At 46.7% G+C, this 16105-nt stretch overlaps 1 protein-coding gene across 2 annotated transcripts; it reads left to right on the forward strand.

Moving 5' to 3' along the window:
- The first annotated feature begins 398 nt into the window (after nucleotides 1-398).
- On the forward strand, nucleotides 399-14544 carry RRP8 (ribosomal RNA processing 8). Of its 2 annotated transcripts, none has more exons than XM_089671625.1 (8): nucleotides 399-501; nucleotides 3802-3916; nucleotides 4649-4799; nucleotides 6564-7371; nucleotides 9611-9740; nucleotides 10069-10175; nucleotides 11822-11918; nucleotides 12966-14544. In XM_089671625.1, the coding sequence occupies exons 2-8, from the start codon at nucleotides 3812-3814 to the stop codon at nucleotides 13077-13079; spliced, it is 1512 nt and encodes a 503-aa protein (XP_089527751.1). In that variant the 5' UTR covers nucleotides 399-501; nucleotides 3802-3811; the 3' UTR covers nucleotides 13080-14544. The 2 variants fall into 2 exon arrangements, with proteins under 2 accessions (XP_089527751.1, XP_089527752.1); XM_089671626.1 differs by lacking the exon at nucleotides 399-501 and adding an exon at nucleotides 523-653.
- The last annotated feature ends 1561 nt before the right edge of the window (nucleotides 14545-16105 follow it).

Genomic DNA, 16105 nt, shown 5'->3' on the forward strand with positions numbered 1-16105 from the left:
GCCTGACCTGACAAATGTGCTTCTGGAAGAACGGTCCAACCTTCCCATAGACACCCTCCTAAACCTTGTGGACGGCCTTCCCAGAAGAGTTGAAGCTGTTATAGCTGCAAAGGGCGGGGCCAACTCAATATTGAACCCTATGGACTAAGCCTGGGGGGCCATTACAGTTCATGTGTGGGGAAAGGCCGGCCGACCGACCAATACTTTGGGTAATATAGTGTATATGGTGCTACAAGTTTTCTTTAGATATGTATTGGGGGATGGGCAGCTCCACTTGTCTCAGCTTCTCAATTCTTTTCTGGAGATAGAAGTGGCGCAGTGACAGAGGTCTGCCGGTAGGGGGCGATCATCACACACAAAGCCGCCTGTCCAGTTCTGGTATGATTGTAATGGTGCAGTTACAGTCCTCCGCCGGCAGAGGGAGCTCAGCATATCCACAGCAGCGCTGTCTCACATTCCTCTCTATGGTAAAAGCACATGGAGTACAGACTGAGCTCATCAGTGAGTATTTCTCTGGTCACTTCGTATATGTTGTCTGCCTGGATTCCGGTGCCGAGCTGTATGGCCCAGCAATCTGCATCCAAAGCTTAGGACCGCCCATCAGTACAATCCAGTCCATGTCTATTCGATTCATGTCCCTGGAACACCCGGGTGTGAGGGGGGGCTGCTGATGAGAAAGGGGATTATTGATGAGAAAGAGGCCCTTAATGATGGGGGGGGCTGCTGATGTAAAAGTGGGAACTCTGATGTGGAGGATGGGGTACCTGGTTCTGTATATGGCAGATGGTATATACAGGGGTTAAACAAAAATGGAAAAACTCCATCATTTGTAGGTGTGAAAGAGACGACATGTGAAAGCGGAAGTGATGTGACATTCTTTTGCTTCTGCTGTGTGATGAGACACCTAGCTAACAGGTGGGACGCCTCACTTTTGTCATTCCCTGCCTACGCTGCTAGTAATACGGAGTCATGTCAGGGATTACTGAGCTTCAGGGCCGGATCTAGCCTGTCTGGTGTGGGGGTGTAGTAAAAAATGTCAGGGGGGCAGAGGATTCAAGGTCAGTGGGGCAGTGTATGGGGGTCTGCTGGACGGAGGACGGGGTCAGTAGAGAAGTGTACAAGGGCGAGCAGGACGGCGGACACAGTCAGCAGGGCAGGGTACAGGGGGTCAGCAGGATGGAGAACCAGGGGGTCAGCAGGACAGGGTATAGGGGGTCAGCAGGACAGGGTACAGGGGGTCAGCAGGATGGAGAACCAGGGGGTCAGCAGGACAGGGTACAGGGGGTCAAATTCCCCCTCTTAACATTGCACCAGCCTCCCCTAGCACAAATTACACCACCCCATTCCTCCATGTAGCTGCACAATATACTTGGTTCTATATATCCTTTATACAGCAGATGGTACATACCTAGTTCTGTATATGGCAGGGGGTATATACCTGATTCTGTATATGGCAGGGGGTATATACCTGATTCTGTATATGGCAGGGGGTATATACCTGATTCTGTATATGGCAGGGGGTATATACCTGGTTCTGTATATGGCAGGGGGTATATACAGTTGTGTCCAAAATTATTCAACCCCCACTGAAATTGAGTGTTTTGGCCAGTTTGACATTGCTTTTGATCATTCAGTCATCTTGCTTACATTTACATTAAAGAGGCACTTGTAGGTCAGACAAATATAACATAACAGTTATAATGAAATAACCACAAATGTCTTTTCTGTGCTCACAGCATTATCAGTTTTATTCAACCCCCAAGTGACATTCAATCTTAGTACTTAGTACAGCATCCTTTTACAGTTATAACAGCTTTTAAACGTGAAGCATAGCTTGACACAAGTGTCTTGCAGCGATCTACGGGTATCTTCGCCCATTCTTCATGGGCAAAGGCCTCCAGTTCAGTCACATTCTTAGGCTTGCGCACTGCAACTGCTTTCTTTAAGTTCCACCAGAGGTTCTCAATCGGATTTAAGTCTGGTGACTGCGATGGCCACTCCAAAATGTTCCAGCCTTTCCTCTGCAACCATGCTCTAGTGGACTTGGAGGTATGCTTGGGATCATTGTCCTGTTGAAAGGTCCAACGTCTCCCAAGCCTCAGGTGTGTGACGGACTGCATCACGTTTCCATCCAATATCTCCTGGTACTGAAGAGAATTCATGGTACCTTGCACACGCTGAAGCTTCCCTGTACCTGCAGAAGCAAAACAGCCCCAAAGCATGATTGACCCTCCACCATGCTTCACAGTAGGCAAGGTGTTCTTTTCATCATAGGCCTTGTTCTTCCTCCTCCAAACATAGCGTTGATCCATGGGCCCAAACAGTTCTAATTTTGTTTCATCAGTCCACAGAACACTATCCCACAACTTTTGTGGTTTGTCCACATGGCTTTTGGCATACTGCAGTCGACTCTTCTTATTCTTTGGAGACAGCAAGGGGGTACGCCTGGGAGTTCTGGCACGGAGGCCTTCATTACGCAGTGTGCGTCTTATTGTCTGGGCTGAAACTTCTGTACCCACATCTGACAAATCTTTTCTCAGTTCCTCAGCAGTCACACGGGGACTTCTCTCCACTCTACGCTTCAGGTAGCGCACAGCAGTCGAAGTCAGCATCTTCTTTCTGCCACGACCAGGTAGCGTTTCAACAGTGCCCTTTGCCTTGAATTTGCGAATGATGCTTCCTAAGGTGTCTCTTGGTATGTTTAACATCTTTGCAATCTTCTTATAGCCATTGCCCTTCCTGTGAAGAGAAATCACCTCTTCTCTTGTCTTCCTGGACCATTCTCTTGCCTTCACCATGTTTGTAACCACACCAGTAAATGTCTAGAAGGAGCTGAGTATCACAGTCATTTTAAAGCTGCCTAATTGGTGCTTATTATGCTTGATTGCTGCTCGGTGACATCCACAGGTGTTTTCAATACCTGATGGAAAGCACCTGTATGAACCTCTGTTCTTCAGAGTGGTAGTCTTTAAGGGGTTGAATAATTGTGGCAATGAAGAAACCACATAAGAACCATTTACTACTGTATTACATAAACAATTGATGTCATTTTAGTTGCATTTGGGTAGTTACAACGTCCTTGTAGGATTTGATTCTGAATACAATTCCAAATGTACACTATAGTCCCTAAACCCCTTTACAGCATTGGGGGTTGAATAATTTTGGACACAACTGTACCTGGTTCTGTATATCCAGTATATGGCAGGGGGTATATACCTGGTTCTGTATATGGCAGGGGGTATATACCCGGTTCTGTATATCCTGTATATGGCAGGGGGTATATACCCGGTTCTGTATATGGCAGGGGGTATATACCCGGTTCTGTATATCCTGTATATGGCAGGGGGTATGTACCCGGTTCTGTATATCCTGTATATGGCAGGGGGTATATACCCGGTTCTGTATATGGCAGGGGGTATATACCCGGTTCTGTATATCCTGTATATGGCAGGGGGTATGTACCCGGTTCTGTATATCCTGTATATGGCAGGTAGTATATACTCGGTTCTGTATATCCTGTATATGGCAGGGGGTATATACCCGGTTCTGTATATGGCAGGTGGTATATACCTGGTTCTGTATATGGCAGGTGGTATATACCTGGTTCTCTATATCCTGTATATGGCAGGGGGTATATACCTGGTTCTGTATATCCTGTATATGGCAGGTGGTTTATACCCGGATCTGTAAAAGTTCAGTATTCCCAGTTGTGTATATCCTCTCTGTAGACTGCAGTGCGGTCACGCCTGTATTACGTTGATCATGTATGCCGTCATTCATGTCCACTTATCTCCTGTGCAGGGACATCACCATGTTTGATACGGGGGAGTGGAACGATAACCTGGAGGCACAGTCTCTGACGGAGAGTCTGGTGAGCACCCAGAAGAGGAGAGTTCCCGACACCCAGCAGGAGAAGGTGGGTACACTCAGCGGCAGGAAATTCTAAATGAGAACAGCTGAATGAAAAGGACCAGTATGCTGGAGAATTTCTGTCTGGCCTGAACGGACTAACACACAGCACTTTGAGATGCCTACCCAGACCTTTCCTCAGGGTGGGAGTTTAGCCCTGTCTAGGTCAGTGAAGGGAATGATGGAGGAGAGACGAGTTTTTATTACGATTCACATTTTGAAGTGACTTTCACATTTTCCTTCTTTGCTGTACCATATGTATGGCCGGTGGTGGGAGGAGTTGTGTATTTGCATGCAGACTGTCCAGGGTAACGCCCACGAAGGGTGCTGAGCCTCCATGATTGAAAAAACTGAAATCAAATGAATGAAAGGGGCGGGCCAGGGACAGGCTGGGGTAGAAAGTGCTAGATGATGCTGGAAGTTACACAGCCAGGAAATGAGGCGGTCTGTATCTGACTTTCCACAGCTTCTAATACACATTATGGACAGACACTGAATACATTACAGGTGTCACCAACTTAGCAATCATTAAGTATTTCTTATGAATGTCTTTTTAATTTATGGAATATTTTTGTTCTATGTGGGAGAGGAGAGCCGGCTGTATCGTGAATAGCCATTCAGAATCATTGTGCCTCCTGTGCTGGCATGCGGCTGGCTGTTACTGGTGAGGCAGGTACTTTCCATGCCTCTTTGTATAAATGAGCCCAATGTTACCCATCATCCTCCTGTCACTCCCCAGGGAGCCATCAGCAGGCGGAAGAGACTGAAGAGAAATCGACAGCTCCTGGAGCTTCTGCAAACCCTGAAATCCCCGAGCGCCCAGAACCCTGACCTCCTGCCACCACTAGAAGGCATCCATCCTCCAGGGAAGAAGAAGAAGGTGACACCAGGTGGGATGATGTCCTCTCCAGAATGTCCCTTGGTCTCTCGGTTGTGCTCTGGGCAGTTTGTTCACCAGTTTCCTCAGAGTTCCACCTTAAATTCTTTGAAAAGTCTAATTTACTATAAAGATTTCATCAGTCTGTCAAGACTACACCTGTAACTCATGATTTCCTTGTCCTCGCTATACAATGCAGGGAAGATTCTCGGGGGTGGTGGTTAATAATCAAGGAGAGGACACAGTGGAACAGTCCAAGTAGGAGGGGTGATAGGAGAGGAGACAATTAGCCAGTCCATGAGGGATAATGAAGGAGAGGACACATTGGAACAGTCCATGGGGATAATGAAGGAGAGGACACAGTGTAAGGTAGATAATATGAAAAGGACACATTGGAACACTCCATAAGAGGTCACGGGAGGGGGGGGATTGAAGGAGAGGACACATTGGAACCATCCAGGGAGATGGAGGAACAAAAGGAGAGGACTCATTGGAACAGTCCAGGGACATGGAGAGACAATAAAGGAGAAGACACATTGGAACCATCCAGGGAGATGGAGGGACAATAAAGGGGAAGACACAGTGGAACAGTCCAGGGAGATGGAGGGACAATAAAGGGGAAGACACAGTGGAACAGTCCAGGGAGACGGAGTGACAGTAAAGGAGAAGACACAGTGGAACAGTCCAGGGAGACGGAGGGACAGTAAAGGAGAAGACACAGTGGAACAGTCCAGGGAGATGGAAGGACAATAAAGAAGAGGACATTGGAACAGTCCAGGGAGATGGAGGGACAATAAAGAAGAGAACACAGTGGAGCAGTCCAGGGAGACGGAGGGACAATAAAGGAGAAAACACAGTAGAACAGTCCAGGGAGATGGAGGGACAGTAATGGAGAGAACACAGTGGAACAGTCCAAGGACATGGAGGGACAGTAAAGGAGAAGACACAGTGGAACAGTCCAGGGAGACGGAGGGACAGTAAAGGAGAAGACACAGTGGAACAGCCTAGGGACATGGAGGGACAATAAAGGAGAAGACACAGTGGAACAGTCCAGGGAGACGGAGGGACAGTAAAGGAGAATACACAGTGGAACAGTCCAGGGAGACGGAGGGACAATAAAGGAGAAGACACAGTGAAACAGTCCAGGGAGATGGAGGGACAATAAAGGAGAAGACACAGTGGAACAGTCCAGGGAGATGGAGGGACAGTAAAGGAGAAGACACAGTGGAATAGTCCAGGGACATGGAGGGACAATAAAGAAGAGGACAGTGGAACAGTCCAGGGAGACGGAGGGACAGTAAAGGAGAAGACACAGTGGAACAGTCCAGGGAGACGGAGGGACAGTAAAGGAGAAGACACAGTGGAACAGTCCAGGGAGATGGAGGGACAGTAAAGGAGAAGATACAGTGGAACAGTCCAGGGAGACAGAGGGACAGTAAAGGAGAAGACACAGTGGAACAGTCCAGGGAGACGGAGGGACAATAAAGGAGAAGACACAGTGGAACAGTCCAGGGAGACGGAGGGACAGTAAAGGAGAAGACACAGTGGAACAGTCCAGGGAGACGGAGGGACAGTAAAGGAGAAGACACAGTGGAACAGTCCAGGGAGACGGAGGGACAGTAAAGGAGAAGACACAGTGGAACAGTCCAGGGAGATGGTGAAACAATAAAGGAGAGAGGGCACTGTAGAAGTCAATGGGGAGATGAATAAAAATGTAGAAAACGTCTTGGTACAGTTCCTGTTCTAACAGTGTTCACTCTGTTCCTTCCATCTGTAGGTATCAGTCCTACAAAGTCTTCCACCCACAACTCCGAGGCTCCTCCCCCCGACACAGGAACACGACTGAGCCGCAAGCAATGGAAGAATAAAATTAAAAACAAGAAGAAGAATAGAAACAAGTTTAAGCCATGTGACAGTGAAGAGAAAGGAGAATCTAGGAGAGGTGGGGAGAAGTCTGAATGTCATCCCCTAAGGGACCCAAGCAGGGACCTTGGTGGGAAAGGAAAGAGATTGAAGAAAGACAGAGGAGGACCAGAAACTGGATCTCATATAATTGTCCAGGCAGGAAGTGTAAAGAGAAGCAGAAATGAAGCAGAGGAAGAGACTGACCTCCATCGGGGTAGTCCTACAGACAAAGATGAAGGGCAGAAGAAGGTCTGCAGGAAGGAGAAGAAGATACCAGGAGACAGTAAATGTGACTTAGCTTCGCCTAGAATGACGGCAGTGGACAAGGCCAGATTGGAGAAGCTGAAGAAGCTGCTGGAAAAAGAGAAAGCTAAGGGGAATAAAGACATGACCGCTGATGAGAATCCTGAAGACTCCACTGGTGCTGATGACCCAATTTCACCAGAAGGAGAGGGTCCTGACCGCTCAGTCACTCTGCGCACCCGTATGGAGCAGAGGCTGCATTCTGCTCGCTTTCGATACATTAATGAACAGCTGTACACATCAGACAGTCGGGAAGCTGTGCACCTCTTCCAGAGTGACCCTGAGGCCTTCACCATCTATCACACGGGATTCTCTCAACAGGTCCAACGCTGGCCCGTCAACCCCATCACCGAGATCATCAAATATATCAAAAACAGGTGAGTGCTGGGAATATTCAGGGGAGGTGGGGTGCAAGGGGATATATGGAGGAGGATGCAGGGAATGCATAGCAGAGGGTGTGGGGAATGTACAGAGAAAGGTGCAGGAAGTTTCTGGGGAAGAGTGGATAGGGTTGGATGGTTTGGATAGTCTTTTGGGGAGTGTTCAGCAGGAGAATTGTAGAGGAGGAAGCGGAAAGTGTTCCGGTAACAGTGGGGGAATACTGTAGATTGCAGGGGTAGGCAACCATAAAGAGATGGTGATCTACCTGAACAACATGGGAGAAGTCAGAGATCACCGGGCACAGTGTCGCCTCCTCACACCTGATTTAAATCTTCGTTGCTGTACTACCGTGTCGCAGTCGCATGCATTCGATGGCAATCATGGGTTTAAATCAGGTGGTGAGAAGGAAGCATATCACCTCCACACCACCTGCCAAACACACTCGGATCGCTTTTCAGAGGAGCAGCAGTGCCCGCTTCACTTGTGAATGAGCCTTTAGTTGCATTCGGCAGCTGTACCGTTAGGGCTCATACACCGGTAAAGTTGAGGAGTGGTAAAACCATGTGGTTTAATCGTGGTTTTACCTCTCCCCCAATCCCTACTCCCTTTAGCTGCTGAGGCAGCAGCCAGAGGTGTATACAGGCCCTAGCAGAAATTAAATGTCATGTTGCTTTTGGTGGGTGTTACCATCTGCCAATCGCGACCTATTCAAGTACATGGGGCAACTCTGCAACTGCCCCACATGCTTCTGTGGGGTCCAAGGGGTTAAAGTATGTGGTGAGAAAGCAACACAATGCTGCCTGCTTTAACCCCTTGTTTGCTATACTGCACAGGGTTGAGGCAGAGCGGCCTCATTCACTTGAGTGGGTCATGCTTGGCAGGTGCTACACCCACCAACCACAGGGCGTATAGCTTCTGCGACATGTGTACTGCCCTGGCCACTGTAGCTAAAGCAGGTGGAGGTGATAAAAACACATCTTAACTATTAGGTTTTACCACCCCCCCAAACTGTAAATGTAAATTAACCCTTACTGTTCTGAGCCCCCTATAAGGCTGCTTTCAAGCTGATGTGTTGCGGTTCGCCAGCACCGCGGGTGCAGCGCAGTGCATCTTCGACTTTCCTGGGTCAGCTGCGCTTTGCCATAGGCTGCTATGATATCCTGCAGGTGTGGTGCACTTTCTGAAAGCACACCAAAACTCCTGCATTCAAGAGTTTTGATTCACTTTCAGAAAGTGCACCACACCAGCAGGATATAATAGAAGTCTATGACTAAGCGCAGCAAACCTGCAGATACACTGCACCAGCGGTGTGGGTAAACCGCAGCACACCAGTGTGAAAGCAGGCTTATGCTATTATGCCCCAGTGTATTGTTTCACGCTGACCTGAAGATCTCTTCTTTCCTGATGCTGTCACCACTCAGGAGAACTCTAGCCAGGATAAGAGGTGGATTGCAGGTGGTACCACTCCACATGGGACAGGAGCTGGCACTACATTGGCTCTTGCTCTGTACTACAGCGCCAGCATTGCATTCTGTTTGGTGCTGTGGGATGGCGGGTCAGCAAGCGTAGTCCATGATCTACCTGTCACCTGGCCACATCTACTGGTAGATCGCAATCTACTGGCTGCTGACCCCCAGTATATATTGTATGTTCAAAGGTTTAAAATGCGCTTGTTGGATCACAAAATCATATAGCGTTCAAGCCCCCCCCCCCCCCCCCATGCTTTGCAGCTACCTTGGTCTCCACTTTTCTTGGAAGGCGTTCCGCAAGATTTTGGAGGGTGTCTGTGGGAATTTGGGCCCATTAAGCCAAAAGAGCACTGTTGAGGTCAAGTACTGATGTTGAATGAGGAGACATGGTTCACAGTTGGAGTTCCAATTCATTCCAAAGGGTTGAGGTCAGGGTTCTCTGCAGACGCTTCGAGTTCCTCCACACCAAAGTGGTTAAGCCATGTCTTTATGGAGCTGGCTTTGTACACAGTCATGGTGGAACAGAAAAGGGCCTTCACCAAGCTGTTGTCACAAGGTTAGAAGAGTACAGTTGTCTAAAATGTCTTTGTACGCCATAGTATCAGCAGGACCCTTCATTGGAAACACCTGAACCCAATTGTTTGAAGGCGGTCCTCATACGTTTTGAGAATATACTAGGGAGGATATGAGATATTTGGGGGGGTCACTCTACAGCTTTTGTTGAATTCACACACATCGTTAATGGTGGTCACTCTTTATGTTCTAGGCCTTCCTCACTGGTGGTGGCAGATTTCGGCTGTGGTGATGCTCAGCTGGCACGTAGCGTTCGAAATAAAGTTCACTCCTTTGATCTGGTGGCTTTGAATGATCTTGTGACTGTGTGTGACATGGCGCAGGTAAGGAGTCGAAATTACCACAGCATTGATTGCAGACCTTGTCGAATGTATCACTAGATGCACAGATAACAGAGATGGTGGTCCAAATGGGGGGGGGGGGCGCAGGGGATCAGAAGAGCTTCAGTTGGGTTCCATTAGCATTTTCTCTCCGAATGTCCTCTGTGGCCTGATAACAAAGTCCCCCCCCCCCCCCCAATATGTGACTGTTACTGCTGGTAGCGGAGAGTCCTCTGTCAGCCTCTGTCTGCAGTCCTGTCGCCTGTCTATGGAATCGTCTTCTGCCTCCACCAATCCCCTTCAGTGTCTCTGCACTTTCGTCTGTCTCTAGGTACCGCTGTTGGATGGGATTGTCGATATCGCCGTCTTCTGCCTGTCACTGATGGGGAAGAATCTCAATGATTTTCTAAAAGAAGCAAATCGGGTTTTGAAGATGGAGTAAGTACTTCTCTCCCGCCGTCTCATTGTTTAGGCTTAGCAACTTCTTACTATTAGGCTGCTTTCACACTGATCCTCTTTTGGTGCGCTCTTCAAAAAGCGTAAGAAAACAACATCCCTTTAAATCCTATGTAGCTCTTCACACTGGTCCATTGCACTTCAGTTGTGGTTAACAAAAAAAAAAAATCTAGGTTGCTGCATTTTTGGTGCATGTTTGGTCCAGTAAAAAAACCAAACAAAGAAACACACCAATAAGGCATCCCTTCATTGAAATGAATGGAAACTGCATCAAAAATGCAACACGCCTGTGGAAGTAAGTCCTGGTTAACAGAATCGCATGACAAGGGAAATCACATTATGTTCAATGGTGCTCTTCTAATCAACTCGGCACAGAGCGATTGTGGAAAAGGTTCCCTCAATTTCAGCCCCATAAACTTCTATGTTATCTTACAGAAGTCACATCAGCATGGATAAGAAGCATTCCTATAGACTTTGATGGATTCAGTGGTTTTTTTTTACCATCTCCTCTCCTTCCTGCTCATCCTTTATCTATGGATTCCTTTGATCGACTGTCCCTTCCTTTGATCGACTGGCCCTTCCTTTGATCAGCGGCCGGCCCGTCCTTTGATGGAAGGAAGGATCGATTGATCGAAGAGAAGGATCAGTACTGCTTAGGTGTAAACCTAGGTTTTAGGCAGCAAGGATGAGGGAGGAGAGGTGAGGGTTAAAAAAACACTGATCCATCAAAGTCGCATAAGATTGTTTGTTTTTTATCCATGCTGATATGACATCTGTGAGATAACATAGAAATCTGTGGGGCTGAAATCGCACTGAACTCGGAATATAATGTGATTTCTCTTGTCAAGCAATTGTCAATGCAAAATGAAAACTGGTTACTGGTCCCTAAGGTCAGCCAACTCTTAGACAGTCATAGATTTCCTCGAGGGGGTTTTACTAGCCGCTGAGGTTAGCAGTCTCCCATGAGAGAGTCAGTAAAGGTCTCTTATTTCTCTCTCCTACTGTCACTGTCACTGAGCTCAGCAGTCTTTTATGAGACCGTCAGTAACAGGTTCTTAGGTCTCTTTCTCTTACAGGTTCTTAGCTCTCTTTCTCTTGGGGGGGGGGGGGGGGGGGGTTGTTAAGGTCAGCAGTCCCTTTTTGAGACCGTAAAGATTTCTTATCTTTTGCAGAGGGTATTACTTGTCATTGAAGTCAGCAGTCACCTATAAGATTGTCAATAACAGTCTCTTATCTCTCTCTTTATCTCAAGGGGGAGCTACTGATCACATTGCAGTCAGCAGTCTCTTATTAGACAGTCAATGAAGACCACTTCTCTCTTTCTCCTAGAGGGTATTACTGGTCAATGAGGTCAGTAGTCCCTTATTAGACAGTCAGTGAAGACCTCTTCTCTCTTTCTCCTAGAGGGTATTACTGGTCAATGAGGTCAGCAGGCTCTCTTATGAGGCAGTCAAATGAAGGTCTTGTATCTCACTCAGAAGGGTGTTACTCATCGCTGAGGTTAGCAGTCTCTTATGAGAAAATCAGTGAGGGTCTCTTATCTCTCCTAGAAGGGTGTTACTGGTCCCAAAGGTTAGCAGTCTCTTATAAGACAGAACCATTCTTGTATCTCTTTCTTTCTCTCATAGGGGGGTGTTGCTGGTTGCTGAGGTCAGCAGTCGGTTTGATGACGTCAGGCAGTTTCTTACCGCCATTGCACAGTTGGGATTCAAGTCCGTAAATAAGGTAAGCTGGGTCACTGAATTCTCACGGATGGGAGATTTTGGTAGATGGAACTCTAGAGGGCTGGGAGAGCTCACTGCCTGTCTGTATTGCAGGCCGCTGCACCCGGTGCCGGCAGATCACTGCAGTGAAGGGGTTTAGTTGACGTACATTCTTTGCGCTGTGGACTTGTTCATCCGCAGGACAAAATGCTGGAAAGTCAGAAGTGTAAAATAATCCTACTTTATGGGGTGGTGAGCATAAACAGAGTCACGGTCATTTACTGCATTTACCAATTGGTTTCTTGTGATAAATTGGTTTTCTCTGGGACATTTTACCCCCAAACCCCTTCCCTGCATGCTGCAATGGTGAGCAAGCTGAAATATCAGAATGGTTGGGGAGATACCTGAAAGCTCCAAGCATGCACACAGCAAAGACGTATCTTATGGAATCAATATTTGTGATTTTGCTTTGAGTTCCAGTAGTGGGCAGCTTGGTGCTTACAGCTCTTCTCTACTACTTCATCACATGATTGCAGGTCCTGAGGGAAGGTTGGACCATTCATATGAAGGGTTAAAGCAGAGTTCCACCTGAAAAAAAAAATAAAAGTCAGCAGCTACAAAAACTGCAGCTGCTGACTTTTAAAATACAGATACTTACCTGTCCCTCGGTCCAGCGGTGTCCTCACTATGGCTGGTTTCACCAGCCGTCTTCTCTCCCTGGCGCCAGCATCTTCAGTGTGGGCACCCGGCTGTGACAGCTTGCGGCTTCACAGCCAGGTGCCCACTGCGCATGCGCGAGAAGCTTTGTGAATGGGCCCATAGTCTTCGGGTACTTGTCACGTTTCACAGAAGACTATGGGGAGGACAACTTCTGATTTCGCGAAAGTGGGAACGGGTAGCTGTCAAATTTGGGTACCCGCTCCCCAAAGGTGCCAATCCTTAATGGGGAGCTTGGGACAAAGGCTTAAAGCGCAACTTCTCCTTTTGGGTGGAGCTCCGCTTTAATTATAAATGAAAAATCCAAAGCTATGGTATGCTTATGATGCAACACTTGTATTTCTTTCCCCAGAATACAGACAACAGTCACTTCTATCTCTTTGAATTCAGTAAAGTCCGTTTGGCACGTGATGCTTCCAGACATCCGGGACTGCAGCTCAAACCGTGTCTGTACAAGAAGAGGTGATTTGGCCGGGACCCCTCGGACAATGGTAGTGATTGGCCGGAACTCTGGAGGTGACTGACAGACTTCCAAGGCACCTGACTTGATTACCTGGGACTCCTGCAACACTGGAGGTGATTGGTTGGGCCCCCATGGACAACTGCCTGTACCATCATGAGACTGGAAGAAATTGCCTAGGACCCGCAGGAAACTAACTATATAAATACATTTTATTTTGTACAAATCTTATTGTTTCACATGGATTATGTAAATTGAGCTGAGGGGTAACTGGAGATTGTGTTGCGGAGGGACAGACAGCACTCCTTTGGAGATCCAACCATACCATAGAATCCACAGCTCCATTTTAAACTTGCCTACATAAAGTGCTTGTTTACCAGCCATCACCAACCTCCCCCCAAGCTGTGTACGCCTGCTAACATCTCCCCATATGGTGAATGGACAATGACAGAGCTGACCCGCATATGAAAATTCCAGTTGCTTATCTCTTGACCAGACCATCTGGCTCCAATACTTTGAGTCCTTATGTGCCTACTTGTCCAAGGTATTGAAGCCAGAGGCCGCTAACATTTCCAAGGTAGATCCTTCAGATGCCCGAGATTTCCTTCAATCACACAGACTGGAGAAGTCAGATGAGGGGAGGGATTTGCAGATTAATCAAGCCTCCTGTGTTTGATTTACCCCAGCTGTAAATCTGGAATCCTTCACATAGATATTGTCTAACGCAGGAGTCTCCAAACTGTGCCCCAAGGGCTGGACATGGCCCTTTGCTTCCATTTATCCGGCCCTTGGGGCACTATTCCTCCCACTGCGACCAACCATGGGGCAACACTTCTTCCATTGAAACCATTGATGGTGCATTATTCTTCCCACTAATACCAATGATGGGGCACTACTTCTCCAACTGACCATCAACCCGGAGGCCATGTTTATTCTCACTGATGCTGGGGCCAAGACATTTTCTATCCTCGCTAGCCCTAATCCAGCCCTCCTGAAGTCTGAAGGACAATATAATGGCCCTTTGTTTGGAGACTCCTGGTATAACACTTCAGCATACACATTTCTTCCTAGAACTTTCAGATCTATGATACATTTTGGAATATTTATACAGAGAAAAGGTTGAAACCAGATGGTAACTTGTTTCATTTTTGTACAGGTGTCATCTCAAAAATTATGTAAAAAAAAAAGAAAAACCCCATCAAATAACACCCACAAAAACTATGGGGACTTTAACCGCTTGCGAACCAGTAACGTACCCATATTTCACTGGACAGAAATTGGAGTGGCTTTAAAGCTGAACATGTTTGGTATCTATTTACTTGGCATAGCATCATCTTTTACATTTTATAAAAAGTTGGTTGTTGTTTTTTTGTATTAAACTTAAAGTGTATTTTTTTCCCAAAAAAATTGCATTTGAAAAACAATTGCGCAAATACTGTGTGACACATAAAAAAAATTGCAAAACCCACCATTTTATTCTCTAAGGCCTCTACTTTAAAAAAAAAAAATGTTTGGGGTTTTTTAACTAGTTTTCAAGCAAAAAATAGTTGATTTTTACAAGTTTGGCTGTCACAAAGTACGAGCAGACAGGTTCCATTGGGTAGAGTGTTGTGAGCTCCACGCTGTCTGCCATAATTCAGTGTTGCGGGGGCATCATCTGCTGCTGCTTTGCAAAGAGTCACATGGAGCTCTGATCTCCGGTCCAGTCTCACTGCATGCCTACAGCCACCTTGCTAGCTTTGGACCCTCATTGGCTACCAGCTGTCTGTGTTTTGTGGATACCATAGGCCTTGCCTCATACCCTGAGCTTAGTTACATCATGCGGTCGCATTATGCATCTAGACATGTAGGGGGCAGTTAGCCAGAGAGCCCCAGCTCACACTCTCCTAATAGTTCTGGGAGACATTTACTCCTGTACCTTCTGTGATCTGGAATCTTGTTTCCCTATGGCTATAGGGTCTACCTCAATGGAGACCTCCTTTGCCTCACCTGTTGGAGGCACAGTCCCTTGCCTCTGTGCCCGAGGCCTCTACTGCAGTCACACAGGACTTTGTGGCTGAATCCAACCATTTCCTCATTAGTGCTGACCACAGAGGCTCCAAGTGCACTCCTGCACATTTTCCTGCAGAGTCCTTCTCTGATCTCACCATGCGGGACAAGAAAAAGGCTTTTATAGTGCACTTTTAACAACTTAAATACCGGACACTTTCAACCCCTTCCTGCCCGAGCAATTTTCAGCCATCTCACACATTGACAATTGCACTGTCCTGCAACCCTGGACCCATATTACATTTTTCATACAAATAGAGTTTTCTTTTGGTGGTGTTTAATCACCGCTGGAATTTTTTTTTTTTTTCTAAATAAACAAAAAAAGACATAAAATTTTGCAAATAAAAACACGTTCTTTTTCAAATTTTTCAAACAAACATTCTTCATAAATTTAGGCCAAACTGTATTCTGCTACATTTCTTTGGTGAAAGTAACCCAAATCAGCGTTTGTAGAGTCTATAACTTCTCAACAGACTAAACTATGGGATATATATATACAGTCATGGCCGAAATTGTTGGCACCCTTGATATTTCTCCAGGAAATCATGTATTTCTCACGAAACGTATTGCATTAACACATGTTTTGCTATACACATGTTTATTCCCTTTGTGTGTATTGGGACAAAACAAAAAAAGGGAGGAAAGAAAGCAAATTCGACATAATGTCACACAAACCTCCAAAAATGGGCTGGACAAAAGTATTGGCACCCTTTCACAACTGCGGATAAATAAGAATGTTACAAGCATGTGATGCTCCTGTAAACTCACCTGGGGCAAGTAACAGGTGTGGGCAATATAGAAATCACACCTGAAAGCAGATAAAAAGGAGAGACGTTCACTTAACCTTTGCATTGTGTGTCTGTCTGTGCCACACTAAGCATGGACAACAGAAAGAGGAGACGAGAACTGTCTGAGGACCTGAGAACCAAAATTGTGGCAAAATATCAACAATCTCAAGGTTACAAGTCCATCTCCAGAGAACT

The sequence above is a fragment of the Staurois parvus genome, unplaced genomic scaffold (genome assembly GCF_062004578.1).
Source record: "Staurois parvus isolate SC_StPar_1 unplaced genomic scaffold, SC_StPar_1.0 ptg000109l, whole genome shotgun sequence".
Classification (NCBI taxonomy): domain Eukaryota; kingdom Metazoa; phylum Chordata; class Amphibia; order Anura; family Ranidae; genus Staurois; species Staurois parvus.

Bases quoted from the DNA above. Each gene is read 5' to 3' on its own strand.
- RRP8 (XM_089671625.1), top strand. From the start codon at position 3,812: ATGTTTGATACGGGGGAGTGGAACGATAACCTGGAGGCACAGTCTCTG. The intron at 3,917-4,648 runs GTGGGTACACTC...GTCACTCCCCAG, and splicing joins CCGACACCCAGCAGGAGAAG to GGAGCCATCAGCAGGCGGAA. The intron at 4,800-6,563 runs GTGGGATGATGT...TTCCATCTGTAG, and splicing joins GAAGAAGAAGGTGACACCAG to GTATCAGTCCTACAAAGTCT.